General features: G+C 51.7%; 2 protein-coding genes across 4 annotated transcripts; both read left to right on the top strand.

Moving 5' to 3' along the window:
• Positions 1 to 38: 38 nt before the first annotated feature.
• Positions 39 to 6,431, top strand: RGS16 (regulator of G protein signaling 16). 2 transcript variants are annotated; one of them, XM_063406616.1, is made up of 5 exons: positions 39 to 714; positions 1,912 to 2,013; positions 2,683 to 2,744; positions 4,018 to 4,184; positions 4,474 to 6,431. In XM_063406616.1, exons 1-5 carry the CDS (start codon positions 635 to 637, stop codon positions 4,672 to 4,674), a joined length of 612 nt encoding a protein of 203 aa, XP_063262686.1. In that variant the 5' UTR covers positions 39 to 634; the 3' UTR covers positions 4,675 to 6,431. The 2 variants fall into 2 exon arrangements, with proteins under 2 accessions (XP_063262686.1, XP_063262687.1); XM_063406617.1 differs by lacking the exon at positions 39 to 714 and adding an exon at positions 1,159 to 1,353.
• A 4,844-nt stretch (positions 6,432 to 11,275) lies between these two features.
• RNASEL (ribonuclease L) lies at positions 11,276 to 17,976 on the top strand. Of its 2 annotated transcripts, XM_063406613.1 has the most exons (7): positions 11,276 to 11,422; positions 13,298 to 14,880; positions 15,208 to 15,296; positions 16,190 to 16,380; positions 16,482 to 16,608; positions 16,899 to 17,020; positions 17,470 to 17,975. In XM_063406613.1, exons 2-7 carry the CDS (start codon positions 13,443 to 13,445, stop codon positions 17,603 to 17,605), a joined length of 2,103 nt encoding a protein of 700 aa, XP_063262683.1. In that variant the 5' UTR covers positions 11,276 to 11,422; positions 13,298 to 13,442; the 3' UTR covers positions 17,606 to 17,975. The 2 variants fall into 2 exon arrangements, with proteins under 2 accessions (XP_063262683.1, XP_063262684.1); XM_063406614.1 differs by lacking the exon at positions 16,899 to 17,020 and having other exon boundaries at positions 17,470 to 17,976.
• The last annotated feature ends 96 nt before the right edge of the window (positions 17,977 to 18,072 follow it).

Here is an 18,072-nt window from a genome sequence, read left to right as displayed (position 1 = left end):
TATATATTATATATTATATATTATATTATATATCATTATATTCCAGCTGTGAACTGGCAGTACCATTGGGAGGGAAGCAGAAACATGTCACCCTTCTGCTCCATCGCTGCGGGAAGCACAAACCCCTCTGCCCCTGCCGGGGCTGGCACCCCCTGCCTACAGCACTGGGGCAGAGCCTGCTGCTGCCGTGCTGCGAGCGCGGGGGTTTGGCAGCGGGATGGAGCAGCGGGACGGAGCTGACGACTCTCGGCGCGCTCTGCAGCGTCTGTGCTGTCCCTCGCCCTCCCACCCACCGGTGGTTACTCAGCAGGCTCCACACGTCGCTGGAAACGAGCCTGTTCTTACCCTGCTCCCGAGGAAGCGGCTATGACTGTGATGCTCAAGGACGAGCCTGGGCCTCCCACTGTCCCCTCCCTCAGCAGCACACACAAACTTACCTAAGCTCTTATCTTCTCGGGCGCTGCCTGAGCAGCTTTTGGTTGGCTGGAGGCTGGAGCGCTGCTGGGGCCCCCTCCCCGCTCTCCCGCCTCCCACCCGATATAAAGCGCGGCTCCGCGCCGCTGGAGCAGCCGCCGGCGCAGACCGCGGGCAGGGGGTGCCTGTTTCAGCCCGCTGCCACCCCCGTGAGGAGCCGATGAGTTGCTGGATGCCCCGGTGCCCAGCTCTCAGCATGTGCCGGGGCTTAGCCGCGCTCCCCATCACTTGCCTGGAAAGGTAAGGCGCTTCTGGGAGGCAGAGGGTTCGCTGGAGAAGACGCGCCTGGACCAGCCCGTGCTGCCGTGGATGTGATGTTAGGGCAGGAATCGGGGTGCAGGCCTCGAGCAAACACGCAGCATCCCTTCTGCTGCATCCCCTGCCAGGGCTGCACCCCTTCTGCTGCATCCCTTCTGCTGCATCCCTTCTGCCCCCCACGAGGTGAAACGAGCGGAGGGAGACGAGGCTGCACAGGGCTGTACAAACACACCAGGCTTTCTCCGGCTCTGCCTCTGCACAACTTGCTGCGAGTTGGCAGCAGCAGGAGTGTTTTTGTCAACACGGTCGAACTGTTAAGTGACACGTCGCTCCTCCTGCAAAGCCCCACGCTGCCGGCTTGACATTTAAACCCTTCTTTTTTTTTTTTTTTGTATGGGCGCCTTGGGACGCCTGACCGAGCCGCGGCATCAAACAGCGGCGGGGCCGAGCTCCGCCTCGGGGGCACCCTGGGGACGGACAGGAGCCGCTTCTGCTGCCCTGCTGCCGCAGACAGCTCCCGGCAGGGAGGTGCCTCCTCCGCGGAGCCGCGGGGACAGGCAGGAGCATCCCAGCCTCTGGCACAGGAGCGTCAGTGCTGCCTCTGCCTCCTGAGGGCATGGGGTAGGTGGATGGCGCTGCTGCCCTCTCCACGGCCCGGTGACAGGCTCCTGGGCACGCAGGGGCACCCCAGAAAGGAGGGCAGGGGAGCAGCAGCCTGGCAGCAGGGAGATGCTCCCGCTCTGCCCAGCGGGAAGGAATCGCTGTGTTTTTCCAGCGGTTTGGGAGCAGCGGAGCGCTGCCGGGAGAGTGGGGTGGGAAAAGGAACCCAGGTTCGCTCCGGGGAGCTGGGGGGGCTCCAGCTGGGCGCTGCTGTGTTACCTGCCCCAGAGGAGAGAGCTCGTCGTGCTTTATATTCCATGTGTCTCTGCCTGGCAAGCGAGCAGGAGAAAACAGTCCCCCAGGCTTAATGCGCTGCCGAGCGCGGTTGCCAGGGAGCAGGAAAAGCAAGTGGGGAGCATTTATTTCACACACCAGAGAGCAAAGAAGTGGCTGAAGCTGGGGAGCGAGGGCTTTGCCCCCCAGGCCGGGGGTGCAGCCCCTGCCAGCCGTGGGGGTGGCGGCAGCAGACTGACGGACCAGCCATCCCACCTCTCCCCTTCCTCCCTCCCTCCCTTCCAGAGCCAAGGATCTGAAGACCCGCTTGGGCATCCTGCTTCATAAACCCGAGCTGGGACACAAGATCGGGAGCTCCAGCAAGCTGCAGCTGGGCTCTAGGCGCAGGTAAGCCCAGCACTGCTCTGTCCCAGGCTCAGGCCGGGTCCCCCTGGAGCAGCCTTTCCACGGCAGGGATGCTCCTGCCCATCTGCGCAGCAGAGAGCACGGCTCCCCCTCCACGTAGTCCCACCCAGGCGGGCCGGGAAGGCGGATCACTTCCCAGCTCCAGCGGCTATAAAATCCGACGGGGGGACGGATGCTCTGGCATTAGGCACAGGGAGCAGGGCCTTGGCAAGAGGCAAGGAACCCGCGGGGCTCCTGCGCTTCCTGGTGCCTCACACCAGTGGCTGAGATCCCCGGGGAATGCAGGCAGCATTAAACACAGAACACTAAATATTGCTGTTGAGGGCAGGGGGGCTTCCTGCACAGGAGGCACCAGTGGCAAAGGAGCAGTCCCTAGAGAACCTGCTGGACTTGTATCGGCAGGGAAGGGTTTTTCTGAGCATCCCCTAGAGAACCTCCTGGCCAGCAGCATGGAGCTGAGGTCGGGTGAGCCATCACGGAAGGTAAAAGAAAGGGAGGAGAGAGGCAAGAGAGCCCACAGGTAATGGATATTGGCCTCTCCTTTGGCTTCCTGCTGAATGCCGCTCTCTCCCACTAATGGAGCTGCACAACTGAAGTGCTCTCAACCCTCAGCGCTGGACAGCGAGCCTTACATTCTTTTATCTTTTCCAGAGACTCCTCCCAAGAGGTGCTGGAATGGAGGGAGTCGTTTGACCAGCTCCTCAAGAGCAAAAGTGAGTAGCATCTCGTTTTCTTCTCCCGGTGAGAGCTCGTAGGACAAATGTACTCGTGGTGAGCGGTACGACTGAAGTTAGCGTACGATGAAATCTCGCCTCCTCCTCAAATGAGGTGTTTTAGGATTTAGAAAGAGGTCTCTTTCCTGCCCAGATCTGAGGCACAGGGCTCGTTGCCTGCCCCTTGAAGCTGTGCCCTTTCCTCCTGGGTGGGTGTTTTTGGGGACAGAAGTGTTGTCTCGCTGCTGCCTTGGGACAGGAGCATTGTCACGGGCATCCCGTGAGGAGCAGCCCACCAGGGGCAATGTTATGGTATTCCCAAGCCTCCCCTTTCTCCACACTCGGGAGAAGGCAGTGTCTGCTCTCGGTGTCTGGTGGAAACAGCAATGCAGCCACCTCCCCTCAGGCTTGTCCAAACAACTGCATTGCTGCCCTCTGTCTGTCCTGTCCCTCCGGGGAGGGCTCCTCCACAGGGAGAAAGAATTCACCTGTTTTACTGAACAACCGTGGCCTTTTCTCCCTCTGATATCAGCTGTGATGCACAGGGCTCCTGTGAGATGCTCTGTCCCTCTCCCTATGCAGGCAGCTCCTCCAGACCCAGAGATGGGACCTATTTTCTAGTCCCACACATCATCCTCTCCTTACCCTGGGCTCTGCACAATGACAGAAGCACCAAATTTTAATCCAAAAGTAGTTGTCTACCTTAAAAGCTCTTCCCCAGCCAGATAAAGTCCTTCCACAGCGCCAGTCTGGGGCCAAGTGTATTTTTTTCCCCAGTCTTCCTCACGTGCTGTGATGGCTAATGAGCATCTCCAGCTTTGTAACTTAATCCACCCTCCCAGCGCAGCTTTGAAATCCTTGCTGCAATTACTCTCCCGCCCTCAGCATCTCGTTCCCCCCAGGATCTCGGCTGAGAAATCAAAATCAAGGCACCGCTGCTCGGCTCCTGCAGCGTTCCGATGCGTCAGCGCGCCTCTCCTTAGGTAGAATTAGCTCTTTTCCAAAGCTGTAAAGAGAATACTCCGAGGCCTCATTACAGAAAGGTCAGATAAATAAAACCAGAGGATTACTTGTCTGTGGGAAAGGATTTTATTGGAGTCTAGAGGCCAATTAGCAGTGTCTCAGAGGGTGGAATTTGCCCGGAGGGAAAGGAAATCGGCAGATGTCACGGTCTGAGCTCCCAGGGTGACGCTGCTCGCCAGGCAGTGTCTGCTGCTGGTCCTCCTCCTCCCTGCCTTCTGTCTCATTAACTGCTCTTCTGTCCCCTCCCCAGGTGGGGTAAACGCCTTCCACACGTTCCTCAAGACTGAATTCAGCGAGGAGAACCTCGACTTCTGGCTGGCGTGCGAGGACTTCAAAAAGACCCGGTCAAAAACCAAGCTAGCCTCCAAAGCCAACAGGATCTTCGAGGAGTTTGTCCAAAATGAGGCGCCCAGGGAGGTGAGAGCAGTTTCTGTGGCATCAGATAGGGTGGGAAAGGCACAAAAATATCCTGGTGGGTTTTATTAAGGTGCTTTTGGATCAGGGGGAAGATGTGCTCTTGCTCGTGAGAGCTTTAATTTCTAACATCGTGTGGTCCACCACAATTGGCTGGTTAATGATGGAACAGAAATTGAGTCTAACCATGAAGGGATAGAAAGGTTTGTGAGCACCTTCACCCTCATCTGCAGGCGGATTACAAACAGCTTTTGGAGAGGAGTTAACGTTTGTGGGCGCTGCTGCCTTGCAGGTGAACATCGACCACGAAACCAGGGAGATCACCCGCAAGAACCTCTCGGGGGCCACCTCGGCCTGCTTCAACGAGGCGCAGGCCAAGACCCGCACGCTGATGGAGAAGGACTCCTACCCCCGTTTCCTCAAGTCCGCCTCCTACCAGGACATGTCCAGGCAGGCCGCCAGCCGTGGCTCCAGCAAGCGCTCGCACACCTGACGCGGGCCCGGCGCGCCGCGGGGGGACGAGCCGGGGCCGGCCACAGGGTGGGACCAGGTTTGCCAGGGCTGAGGCCCGCGTGGCAGGGTTTTGGCTGGAGTTCTGGAATTTTGGTGGAATCCCCAGCGCCTCGAGCCGGATCCGGTGTTCGTCCCTCTCCGCTGGGAGCCCGGAGCCTCCCCTTGCAGCTCGGCCGGAGACCTGCACCACTGCGGGCACGGAAAGAAACCGGGTTTGAGCTGCGAGTCCGGGGAGAAGGACAGGATTGCCCCAAGCATCCACAGCCGAAGAGCTCCCAGCTGCTCCCCGACCTGCGGCATCTGCGGGGCCAGCACGGGGGACTGCCACTCCCACTGCAGGGAATGGACGGGATAAAAGCCCCGGGGCTACGTGGCATTTTCAGCTGGAGGGATCCTGCGCCTGCCTTCTCCTGATCCCAAGATCCTCCAGCTGTATCCTATGCATGCTCTGCATCGAAGCTTTCCACCTCCTTCCAGTGCAGTGACGCTTTTATCCCTCGCTTGAGCTCCACGACCTTGAGACTGCACCTAATCTTAGGTTGAGTGCGTGGCGTTTTACTCCTATTATTGTTATTTATTTTATCGTTGTGGTCATTATTATATCTATATTTATTAGAGGAGCACTGCTGAAAGCACACACGCATGTCCCTCGCCCCGAGGAGCTTGTAAATTAAATTATTTTAGCTGTTGTAGCACTTAGCATGCCTCCCACCTTTTCTGTGTAATGATTTGAGAGGACCAGACAGATTTGTAGCACAGTTGTGGAGCAAGGTACGGCGGCAGCAGCAGGGAGAGCTGCCAGAGGACCACAGAGGCAGTGCAAGGATGCTTTGCAGCCCACGCTGTTTCCTCTCTCCCCTTAAAGGTGTGGGAGGCATCTCAGCAGCTTGTCCTAGGCAGGGAACAGAGAGGTCAAACAGGCACTTTGGGGAGCAACCCCATGGAAAACTTGATTTTCACACATGGGAGAAAAAACCCTGGGCTTTGCCTGGGTTTATGATTTGGCTTGGTGTTCCCTTGGATGGTGAAACCAGTCTGCAGCCACAGCACTTTACCAGAAACCCGTGGAGTGAGCAAAATCAGTGCCGTGAATTCAGTGACTCAGAGGAGTGGCAGGACACATCAGCCCAGCCCTGGGGGCAGCTCTTCAGAGGGTCCCTCTCAGCAGGAATTTTGGGGTCCTGGAGAGGTGTGGATCCCACTTGGCAGCAATGGTGGCAGCAGCTGCCTGGGTGGGTGATGTGGAACCTGTGCTGGGAATGTGCCACCGGCACTGCTCCCTGCTGAGGGCTGCTTTCCAGGGCTCTGTTTATCCCAAAAGACCAAACCTGGAGATCCTTATCCCACTGGTCCTCACTCCTTGCCAGGGGAACTCTCTTTTGCCCCGCTGTCTCAGCAACAGCCAGAGCACAGCATCCTTTGGGCTTTTCACAGCTGCCTGAGCAGAGCAGGGCACCAAGGACCAGTTTGGGGATGTTACTCTGAGTGCCCTTCCACCATCCCCATCCTGGTCCCACCTCTGAGCCTCTGGCTGTTGTCCTGGCTGTGTTTACAGGGAGATACCAGCTGCTTTCTTATTTATTATTTATTTCTACAACTGGAACCGCCCTGGCTGTGTTACTGACGCGAGCGATGCACAATGGTCTGTTCTCATTTCCGACGTGACGTTGTCATTACAAAATAAAACGTAAAGAGAAAAACACCCTGACAGCATGGCCTGGGTCTGTTTTTTTTTTTTTTTTTGGTTTTTTTGTTTTTTTGTTTTTTTTTTTTGTTTTGTTTTTTTTTTTTTTTTTTTGGTTGTGGACTTTCAGTTAAATTTTATGTTCTAATTCTGGATGCTTAGCAAAGCTGCCTGTGTTGGGTGACTCAGGGAGTGCTCCCAGTCGCTTTAAAAGTGAGAGTGTCAAGAGCAGAAAAGGAAAGGGGAAGACTTTTGAAGCATAAAAGTCTTTTTTATCAGTTTATTGATAAAAACTGAACAGTTTATAGAAAGAATGAAAGCAGAAGTGAAGTTTTGAATACATGAACTGCTTGTATTGCTGATAATTTCTGAGCCATTTACAGGACTGCAGTTCCCAACATCTGCTCAGTATCAGTAAAACACAAATGTCCTAAAATTGAGAGGATGCAATTCTTTTTGCAGTCACTGACATAAATAATACTTGATTTTTGTCAGTAACACACCTGATGATTGAATTCATTGACAAGGGGGAGATTCTCTGTTATCAGAGGGGTTAATAAAAAACATCCTATTCCTGTGCAGAGCGAGTTCCCTGGGAGGGCTGCATGGAAAAATCTTTCTGTGGAAACACCCAGGGCTGCCTGTGGCAACACAGGGAGAGGAGCACCCCAGTGCAGCTCGAAGAAGTGCTTGGGATAAAAATCCAACCGAAATATGGTCTTATTTCAGTTGCCTTCTTTCTATTTATTGCGTGTTCTGGAAGCCAAAATTAACTGGCCTGCGTCAGCGGAGGAGAGCGTGAGGGGAGTGCCGAGGAGGAGCTGGAATCACGGGGGAATAGCTGGGGAATCTGCATGTTCCAAGGTGTTACTATGAGCACCAGCCACCCCCTGCCATTCAGATGCATTTTACAAACACCTGCAGCTGCAACAGAGCCTCTGTCACAGCCATGCAGGGCCCAGGGGTCAGCAGGCACTGTAAAATGCATCAACTCTGCTCCATCCCCACCTATCCAGAGGAAAGCAGGTTGAGCTTCCCCTCACCTTTCATTTCCTTTTAAATTAAGCATGGCCTTGTCTTACAAGCCAAGTGATTTGGGATCATAGCAGGTTGTGTCTCTATCTGATCTTTGTCCGTGTCAGAGGGAAGAAATGAGCTGAAAAGTATGCAGGAAATATTTAAATTACTTGTCAGGAAGAAGAGCAGTAAAGCAGATTAGAAGCAGCTGGAATCAAAAATAATGTTGTTGCTGCCTTTTTTTTTAAGTGCAGCTCCTGAATGAAAAATATGAATACTTTGTCTTGCACACCTTGAAGTTAATTTAAAACTGATTCTCCATTAAAAAAAAAATCAAACATGCCAACAACAACAACAACAAAATAAAGAAGTAATAATAATAATAATAATAATAATAATAATAATAATAATAATAATAAAGGAAAACCCTCTTGAGCCTTCTTTAGAAGGAAATGTGAGGCTGTGTCCATTCTTGCTGCATCATGCATGGCCCAAGCTGAGCCTCAGCCTCGGTGGCAGCTCTCAGACCCCACAGCTGATCCTGGACAATCCCATTTGCAGCCCAGTTTCCACGGGGATGCTTCCCAAAGAGAAAACCCAGTCACTAAAAGCGAGCCTTGCATCCAGCTGTGGCTGCTGCCAGAAGCCAGTGGTATGACAACAAAACCTTAAAGCCTCGGGGCAGGGGGGATAAAAAAAAATCCCCAAACCCATAAAGCCACGTTTGAGAAAGAGGAGCCAAAGCTTCCCTCGGCCGGCTGTGGTCATTCCCAGTCAACCCTGGCTGAAGTTTCCCAGGGTTTGCAAATTTGGAAGCAGCTGGGGGGATCTGAGCTCCGGGGAGCCACCGTGGGGGCTGGCACTGCCCTGCCCTCCAGGCTGTGAACACAAACTTGCTCCGGGGCCAGGTTTCCATGAGCCGGGATGAGGTGGGGGGGTGGTGGTGGATTTATTTGGTGGAAAAAAAGCCATTTCCTCATGCCCTGGGGGCTGGAGCATTCCCAGCTGCAGCTCAGCCAGAAGGGCCCTGCTCCAGTGGGACCAAGCAGCTTTGGGGTGGTCTTAGGCTATGGACATGGATGCAGGAGAGCACTAAGACAAGGATCTAGGCAGGTGGATGCGCAGATATTTAGGTGTAGGAATTCTGAGCTTCACTTTCCATGGATACACACACACGACAACGGGCTGCACATGTGTAAATCCCTGATTTATTTCTCTTTTTAAAGAAAAAACGCTGTAAAAGGCCATCTGCATGTGTATTGGAGGGAGCTCAGCAGCAGAGAGGATGCACTGAGCCATTCCAAACACGCCAAGCGCCTCGCCCCGTGCTCTGCAGAGCCCTGGCAGCCCCGGGGCAGGCAGCAGGGAGGGAGCAGCTGCATGGCATCACTGCAGGGAGGGAGCAGCTGCATGGCATCACTGCAGGGAGGGAGCAGCTGCATGGCATCACTGCAGGGAGGGAGCAGCTGCATGGCATCACTGCAGGGAGGGAGCAGCTGCATGGCATCACTGCAGCTTCCACTCACGGCCTCTGGCTGAACCAAGTGCCAGAAGTCACAGCTGATGCGCTGGCGCTCGGCTCGCCCTCCCCTGACACCGGCAGCTCAGCGCCAAGGGTGCACAAGGATTTGTGCCCCTGGGCTGCCTCGGGAGCTGGGAAAGGATGAGAGAGAATTGTCCTGCTTGCTGCTGCTGCTGCTGGGGTCTGCAGCCCTCCTGCCTCCCCAGGCTGGGCTGCCTGTGCTGCAGGGGAGCTCCACATGGTGCAGCCACGGCCTGGGGGCAAGGATGGGGATGAGGAGAAATCCTGCTGGGGATCCACCTTGGGAGAGGCATCTAAGCTCAGGTGCTCAGCCTGACTCCTTGTCTGAGCTGTTTGGGCTGCTCTGGGCTGTTTTAAATGGATCTGCCCTGCCCTCCTTGCTCAAGGACTGGGATGAGCTGCCCCTCTTGGTGAGGTCCCTGCCTGCCTTGCTGTTGCCCTCACCTCTCCTTCCCTGCTGGCAAACATTTCTTTTTTGGTGGTGATGAGGATTGAGCAGCAGTCTAAAAAACTAGAAAATAAAGTTTTTAAAAAAGTAAAAATACTCCATGAGAGGCATACATAAATGGGGGATGTGGCTCATCGGTGGGCTTGGCAGTGATGGATGATGGTTGGGCTCAATGATTTTGGAGGCTGGGCTCAATGATCTTGGAGTCTTCTCAAACCTAAATGGTTCTGTGGGAAGTGGTTGATGCTCCTCCAGGGGAATCACCACCTGCCATCCTTCTGTGGACTATTTTCCAGGGTTGTGTTCCAGCACTGAAAGTCACATCAGCATGGCCAAGCACATAAACCCTGGGATATTCCCACTTGGAAACATTATAGGAAAGCACGTGAAGGGAACAGGAAGAAAAAAACTCATCCTACTATTCATAGCTCCTTTAAAAAATTATTTTACCCTTGGCAGGCAGTTTTTGTTGCCACATTTTGCCTCATGTTTATTTGTGGCTGCTGGGAGGACAAGGATTCTCTGGAGATGTCATCTCAGGGGAAGAGATGCAAAAATGGGTGTAAGTCCCTCAGAATGGAGGAAAAGGGAGATTTGTTGAGCTGTGCCCTTGATTTCCCTGCTGTCTGTGTCTCAGCAACTCATCTCCTGAGTCCCTGGGTGCGTGGGAGCAAATAATGACTCTGCAGATGTACAACTACAGCAGGAACTCCATAACCCAGAGGTTACAGAAGGGTGGTGCAGAGGAGTGCTGTTACTCCCCTGCTTTAGAAAACCTTTGAGAACCTCTAATTCCCTGGAAACTGTTGCAGGGACTCAGAGTTTAAACTTATGGCTCTGTGAAAAGCAATTTGGATCAGGAGAGCACTACCAGCAAACCCTTCTTGGCTGGGATGCAGGAACAAGACACTCCTGCCACAGCCCTGCTGGCTGCAAACACCTCGTTTCCACCACCACAGGGCTTGGGTTCCTACCATCCTAGGGTTTTTCATCTTCCCACCACAAAATAATTAATGACTTTAATTAAACCAGCAAGCCAAAGAAGGCTCTTGTACTTGGCTGGATGGGCGATGTGGTGCTGTTATACTGGCTTTTTTTAAATGCCTTTTGGCTTTTTTTGGATGTCTTTACGGGCTTTGAAGCTGAGATGTGCCCTTGCTGTGGTTGTTTATCTGTTTTGCAGCTGCAGATGGGTACTTGAACACCAGCAGCTGCAGCCACAGCCCTGCTCAAACCAGGAGAGATCCTTCCTGCGAGTTAAAATGAGATCCTGACAGCCTTCAGACAGACTAGAGGTTGCTCCCTGAGCTTTCACAGTCTCTGTCCCTGTGGAGCTGTGTCAAGGTCTCCTGTGGCAGCACAAACCCGACAAAATTCCATGCAGAGACCGTGGGATGTTCCCAGTCCCTGTGGATGCTGTGGGAAGCAGGATGTCCAACACCACAATGAGGTATCGGGCTGCAGAGGCAGAGTTTAGTGAAAGCTGGCGTGGAGCTGTGAGCCAGCAGTGCAGGCATCCATAAGGATTGGGATATCTGTGGAAAACAGCTGCAGGGCTGCATCCACCCCGCCCTCTGAAGGCTTCTCTGTGCCCTGTATCAGGCCATGTCTCCGTGTTCACATGCAGATCCCCAGTTTGTGCGTGTACCAAGGCACTGTGGAAAGCCAGGAATGATTTGACTGGCACAATTCCAGCCCTGTTTCAGACGTGAGCTGAATCCTGCTGCTGACACAGTCCAGGGGAGGTGGCTGAGGGAGTTGCACAGGCTCTGCTGAGCTCATCTCACGTCACAGGGCAGTGAAGGAAACTGGGTGGGACATCACAGCCTGGCTGTGATGATTTCCTGCTCTCCAGGCAGATAAGGAAGGCCTGGCAGAGCAGGCTGGGTGTTTACAAGGAGCTGCTGACAAGAAGCAAGGTGCCAGGGTGGTGCCAGGGAGCTGGCAGTGAGGAACCCACAGATCTGCGCCTCGGCGATTCCCTGGCTGTAATTCAGCAGCACTTAGTTCCCTCTCACGGATGGATTTACCACAAGGTGAGGAAAAGCTCAAAATGAACCCCCAAATGTCCCCCAGTCCACGCCCTGATGAATCCAAGGCCTCCAGCTCCTGAACCACTGCTGAGCAGATGCTTCTCAACAGGGGCTGGCGGTGTGGGGAGAGCACTTTGCTCACGACTTCTCTGCTGCCTGCTGAAAAAAAGGCTGCCAAACACTTTCCCCAGAACCCCAGAAGCATCTGATGACTTTCTGTGTGGTTTTAGCCCCACGAAGGTGTGTCAGGCTCTGAGGGTTGACCAGCAGCCTCTCAGAAATGCCTTAAGAATAATCAGTGAGACATGGGATTGGAGAGGGTTTGAAAAAGCAAAAAGGTTTTCAGCGAGGAGAAAACAACAAACTGTACAAAACAAAAACCCTAAAAACTATACAAACTAAAAAAACTATACAAAACAAAAGAATAAAAGCCATACACAGTGCAGGGAGGTCCCTTGCACCTGCTGAGACACCCCGAAAATGCACCGAGAATCTTCACGCTCTCTCAACTATTCAACGATCTAGGAGGGTTTTTTGCATGCTGCCCCATAGAAAACAGACACATTCCTTGAGGAATAGCTCAAGGATCCAAGGGGTGCCTTTGTCCTGGCACGGGGCCAGCTGTGGTGAGAAAGGCATGGAAGTTTCTGCTTCTTCTTCCTTAAAAATTCAAGGGTGAAACTGAAACTCTTTCTTAATACAGAAATGCCTGTTAAGGTGTGAGGGTGCATAGCAACAAGCATCCTCCTGCCAGTGGATAAAACCCTCCTCCCTGGCAGGGGCCAGCACGTATTTGGGGACCCCTTGCTGGCTGTGTCACCGTGGGTGGCAGCAGGCAGGGCTGGGTGACACATCGGGACACGCAGGCACGGTCAAAAGTCAGTGGGGCGGGGACGGAAATATTTAAACATTTCCTGGAGTACAAAGCCCGCTGCTCTGCTGCTCGGAGGAGGAGGAGGAGGAGGAGGAAGGTGCTCAGCCCTTCTCTTCCCTCTCCCCGGGGTTCTGCCATGCTGACAAGGGCGAGGAACTTGAGCCCCACCGTGCCCAGGGCATGCTGTGGTGCTTTTCAGACCAGGAAAGTATCGCTATTTATTTATTTTTCCTGCATGGCAAGAGGTGTAGAAATTAATACAAGGAAATTAAATGCATCTAAAGCAATGAAATACTGTGTTTATTTCCTGCTGGGCAGGGAAATAAACCATCCAAAACCCAATCTCTGTCTTTCCTGAGGGAAAATTCATGTAAATTTATACTTTGTTTTTGTACCTTAAGGCTTCTCTCTCCCTTTTGCAAATTGCTTGGGTAATTTATTTCCAGTTCAGCTTGTCAGGCAGTAACTCCTGGAAGTGCTGATCAGGAAATGGGTATTGGGGCCCTGCTTTTTCTAGGTACCAGATAAAGGTAAATTAAGTCCTTCCTGATCAATCTCCTGATGTGGGGAAAGCCTAGGAGAGGTTTCCTGTCAGGCAGGGTCTCCTCATGGCCTGCAGAAGCAGGAGGGATGAAGGCTGGCTTTCTGTCTCACTCCAGGGAGTGTCGGATCAGGGGCAGTCAGGACTGTGTGTGGTTGCCATCCAAAGCTGAAGGGGAATGTCCATCTCCACCTGGTACCATGGTTGGGGGATGGCTTATCAGGTAACCTGTGATGAGTCTGAGGTGACATTCATAGCAAAAGCAGCAGGGACACCTCCCTGGGCTGTGAGAGGGGCTGGGGCCAGGCACGGAGCAAGGAGTCTGTGGGTGCTTCTCTGCAGGCCTTGACTCTCGTGGCTGGCACTGGCATTGCAGCCCTCAGCTGCCCCTCACACAGGACATGGAGGGTAAGTGGTCAGCTTCCACAGGCTCATAAAGCAGTATTTTCTGTTCATTAAACAGGTGATGACCACAGAGCCCTTAAAACTGCTCCTCACGGGTTCCATCGGCCACGCCTGGTGCATTCCCCACTCCGAAGGCGCCTCTGCCACCCCTCTGTGGATCCCTGCACCCTGCTGCTGAGCCCAGAGCCCTCCCTCTGGCCACCATGGAGCCCCCAGCTGACAGCCTGGGGAGGGGCTCCACCCCTCCCAGCACGAAGGCAGCAGAAGCCCTTAACTCCAAGTTACACACTGCCGTGAAGAACAGGGATAAACCAGCTGTGCTGGAGCTGCTGGAGCAGGGGGCAGATGTGAATTCCAAGGCTGGCAGTGGCTGGACGCCCCTGCAGAGCGCAGTGCAGGCCAGGCAGGAGGACCTGGTCCGCCTTCTGCTGGACAGGGGGGCTTCTGTGCATGCCAGGAAGGACAACGGTGGCACTGCGTTCACCGAGGCAGGGATAGCAGGGAACGTGGGGATCCTGGAGCTCCTCCTGGAGCGTGGCTCAGACATCAACGACAGGGACATCAACGGCTTCACAGCTTTCATGGAGGCTGCGTGGTACGGGAAGGAGGAAGCCTTGAGATTCCTGTACAGCAGAGGGGCAGAGGTGAATTTGAGGAGGGAGACCAGCGAGGAGAAAGCCAAGCTGCACAAAGGAGGTGCCACAGCGCTGATGGACGCTTGCAGGGAGCGCCAATTCTCGGCTGTGAAAATCCTGGTCCAGGAGATGAGGGCTGACGTGAACATCCGTGACAACAGGGACAGGAATGCCTTGATCCACGCCCTCAAGAAGGATTTGGGCAAAAAAAGGTACGAGTCAGTTGTGTCCATAGTCCGCTTCCTGCTGGAGCACGGTGTGGATGTGAAGAGCAAAGATGAATGTGGGAAAACTGCCCTCATCCTGGCTGTTGAATTGGAGAGCCTGGAGCTGGTGACAGCTTTGCTGGAGAAGGATGAGATAGACATTGATGACGCAGATGAGGAGGGCAACACAGCCCTGATGGTGGCTGTGGAGAAAGGTGACTATGAAATAGCAAGGCTGTTGTGTGAAAAGGGAGCGAGGACTGATCGTGGGAACCTGCTTGATGTTGCACGGAGAAATCGTTCTGTTAGCATGGAAAACCTTCTCTGTGAGCACAATGCCAGGTTTGTTCCAGAGACCCCCAGAGAGTGGGAGCCAAACAGCAGGCGCTGGAGGGCCCAGCTGAAAAAACTTGATCAAATGTATCGCCCCATGATTGGCAAACTGAAGATATTTCCATACATCCAGCAGAAAATTCAGGATGACACCTACCTCGGGCTCCATGGGGGGACAGAGGTAGCCGTGAGAATAACCCGCAGTGCAGAGGGTAACAAAGAGAAAGAGTTCTTGGAAGGATGTTCTCACTGCGGGCATCTGCTGAAGCTCTTCCAGTCTGAGAAGAAAAAAGACTGCATGTACTTGTGCTTCCCACTCTGGGAGAAAAACCTCCAGGAACACCTGCAGGACCCCGAAGGCCAAAAGGATTACAAAGGTGCTCTGAAGATGATCTTCCAGGCACTGAGAGAGCTGCACTCCCTCAGGTTTGCTCACCAGGATCTACAGCCCAGGAACTTCGTGATCGGTTATGTTTTGCTTTCTTTCTGTTTTCATTTTGTTTTCTCTGTAGTTTAGAGGGGAAGGTGGCTCACAGCTGTCTGTAAAAGTAGAGATGTCTTTGTGCTGAATAGGGTGGCTTTAGATCTCCTCTTTAAATAAGTACAGCTACCTTCACAGAGAGAACAACCTTACACATCTCATTAGCTCTGCCCCCCTCTCCAGGGTTCTGCAGGCCCCATCACAGATGCCTTCAGAGAACTGTTTTTGAAAGAAAGGGTCATCCAGAAGTCAGCTATGGATTGTATGAAGGTTTACTACCTTTATTTGTTAACAATTTCTCTTATTTCCTCAGATTTAGGTGGCAAAATCTACTTGGCGGACTTTGGTAATAAAAGAAGGTCGATTGAAGGCCAAGAGGAACTTATAAACTCAGATTTAGAGGCAAGTTCTCTGTGAACCAACCCATGGTTTAAAATTTTGGGTGCTCTGTAGCTGTGGGTCCTAGGGAAAGGTTTTTTGTGTCCCCAAGTAGAAAATGCCCTGATTTGTGGGGAAGCCCACGTAGTGACAGATGTTGCACTAAAGCAGTGTTGGTTTGGACACCCATCTCCTCTGTCCTTGTGCACACAGCCTCGAGGTTTGTCTTGGGGGTGTATTTTACACTTCTGGGCACCTGCAGGGCTTGGGGAGATGAATCCACTGGTGTGATGGTTCTGGCTTCTTTTTCTCTGCCAAGGTCGGGATTAATACATGGGAGTCACAGTTTCATGTTCAGACTCAGTGTTTATTATTTCTTATCTATATTAGAGTCTCACAAGCCATGAGCTCTAACTAGCAAGTTAGAAAATGAAGGTAAAATCGAGTGCCTCTAACTCTCTCCAAGGTTATTTAAGCAATAATTGCCCAATAGCCAGGTGACAGCTCTATTATTTATACTTTTGACCCAATAATGACCACTCAAAGCCTGCAATGTGGACCTTTTTCACCCAATTTCAGAAAACCACCCAAACTCATGAAGAAGAAGGGAGAAGAAGCTGAAGAGGGACCCAGACAACACCCAAAGTCCTCCATCTTGCCCCATATATTGTTATATACTAAAATCTGAAATCTAAGTTTTTCACCCTGTGAGATCACACAATACTATCCAAAATACACACCCACAACCCCCCTGCTACCACTCAATCTGGGGAGCCTGTTCCAAGGCTTCAAGTCAAATGTGGTGCTTGCTTGATGGTCAGCATCTTTTAGAACAGAAAGCCTGAAATTTTCAGCCCCAGAGTTCCAACACATTGGGTTGGAAGCTGGGTGCCTGTGACAGTGATGTCTCTTTGCAGGCCCTGGGCAGGCTCGTGCTCTACGTTTTAACAGGGGGTACAAAACCCCTTCAGCAAGTTGGGATCAAGGATTTGGCTCCCAATTCCCCTGATTACATGGAGGCTCTGGACCTTGTACAAAGCCTGTCCTCTCGTGATGAACGAGGCTTGGAAGGGTTGAGCAAACACCCCTATTTCTGGAGCAATCAGAGGTAAGTCCTGGGAGTACAAAGGAGGTGGAATTTTGGTGTGGGAATTGCCTGTAGTGCTGGGAACAGTCCCATTGCAGCTAATGAAGCTTCTCATCCCACAGCAGGTTCAACTTCCTGAAGACTATATGGAATGAAATCAAATACTACCCAAAGTGGAAAAAAAAAAGGATTTTTCAGGATTCTAATGTCACTAAGAAAACTTTTCCTTATCCACAGTGGACCAGAATGGTAATCCTCTTCAATTTGGATTGGTATCAGGTTTGAGCTAGACATTCAGGCAGATTTTCTGAGTGTTTCACGGGCTCTGTTTAAAAATGGAACTGGAACAAGTAGCCCCACACAAAATACAGGCAACTGGGAAAAACAATTCAATCAAAGGCATGTTGATGCTGGAGGGAGCTCTGCTAACTGGGGTGATAAAATGGGTTGATCATTCTCAAATTGGCTGGCAAAACTTCAAGGTTATTGGTTTTTGTGGGGTGTGAAAGGCAGGGAACAATCTGCGTGCTTTCTTTCAGATTGACAAAGATGTTTTACACATCATGGAAAATCCTAGGAATGCAAAACCAGTCAAATACACAAATGATGTCATTGACCTCCTCAGGCTCATGAGAAACATGGATGAACACAAAGATGAGTGGTACGTGTTTGCATCCTTCCCCCTGCCACGGGTGCATAAAATCAGAGAATATCCTGAGCTGGAGAGCACCCACAAGGATCACCAAGTCCTGTCTTTGCACAGGACAAGCCCAAGATTCAGAGAGCTGTCTAAAGTGAAAGGCAGATGGAGATGCTGGAAGAAAAGCCAAAAAAAAGAAAAACAACAACAACACCACCACAAAAAAAAAAAAAAAAAAAAAAAAAAAAAAAAAAACCACAACCCCACAAAAAACACCCCAAAAAACAAACAAACAAAAAAAAAACAACAACAAAAAAATTGAGAAGTAGAAAACTTGCAGCTCTGGGGTTTCTAGGAAAACTTCCCATATTATCAGAAAGCCTCTGGAGTGGCTTTTTCTCTAGGGCATCCTAGAATATTGACCCCTTGGACAAGCTTTAAAAATCCTGTTTGCTTTTGTTCTCTTTCAGGATCAGCAACAAAATAGGAGACTATGCTGAGTATTTCCTGAGAGTTTTTCCAAAACTTACCATCTATGTGTACAACAGTTTACGCCAGAACCCCATGTGCAGTCACTTAGCAGACTTCCAGGACCCTTCTCTGTAGGATGTCACTGCCTCCTGTCCCATGTCTGACTCCATCACTCCTTTTATTTCTTATTTATTCACCTGCAAAAGAGCTGAAGATGTGGGTAAAGAGATGGGATAAAAGGACAGAGCATGAAGGACTTAAATTAAGAAAGTCTCCAAAGAGTTTGGTGGAACAAAAAGGAGCTTTGGATGCTCTGATTTGCACTGTGATTATATGTTGCTTATAGAAATGTTTTCCAGTTGTTGAAAAGGTAGAAAAGCTGTTGAAAAAAGCTGGGTTTTGTGGTTGTTTTTGGTTTCGTTTTTGTTTTTTCAAACTGGGATATTGTTATTCTTTCAATGACCCCACAGAGAAACAAACATGAAATAAACTTGACTAGAAAACTGACTCTGCTCTCCTTTAGGAATGAGGTTCCCCCATCCCCTCTGCACAGGATGAGAGGTTCTGCAGCCCTGTCAAAGCACCACCTGCATCAGTGCTCC

This window comes from Prinia subflava, chromosome 10 (assembly GCF_021018805.1).
Source record: "Prinia subflava isolate CZ2003 ecotype Zambia chromosome 10, Cam_Psub_1.2, whole genome shotgun sequence".
In the NCBI taxonomy this organism is placed as follows: domain Eukaryota; kingdom Metazoa; phylum Chordata; class Aves; order Passeriformes; family Cisticolidae; genus Prinia; species Prinia subflava.
Note: the sequence above shows the minus strand (reverse complement) of the source record. Positions and strands in the feature narration are given on the sequence as shown.

Bases quoted from the DNA above. Each gene is read 5' to 3' on its own strand.
- RGS16 (XM_063406616.1), top strand. From the start codon at position 635: ATGAGTTGCTGGATGCCCCGGTGCCCAGCTCTCAGCATGTGCCGGGGC. The intron at 715-1,911 runs GTAAGGCGCTTC...CCTCCCTTCCAG, and splicing joins CCCATCACTTGCCTGGAAAG to AGCCAAGGATCTGAAGACCC. The intron at 2,014-2,682 runs GTAAGCCCAGCA...TATCTTTTCCAG, and splicing joins CAGCTGGGCTCTAGGCGCAG to AGACTCCTCCCAAGAGGTGC.
- RNASEL (XM_063406613.1), top strand. From the start codon at position 13,443: ATGGAGCCCCCAGCTGACAGCCTGGGGAGGGGCTCCACCCCTCCCAGC. The intron at 16,381-16,481 runs GTAAGTCCTGGG...CTCATCCCACAG, and splicing joins TATTTCTGGAGCAATCAGAG to CAGGTTCAACTTCCTGAAGA. The intron at 17,021-17,469 runs GTACGTGTTTGC...GTTCTCTTTCAG, and splicing joins GATGAACACAAAGATGAGTG to GATCAGCAACAAAATAGGAG.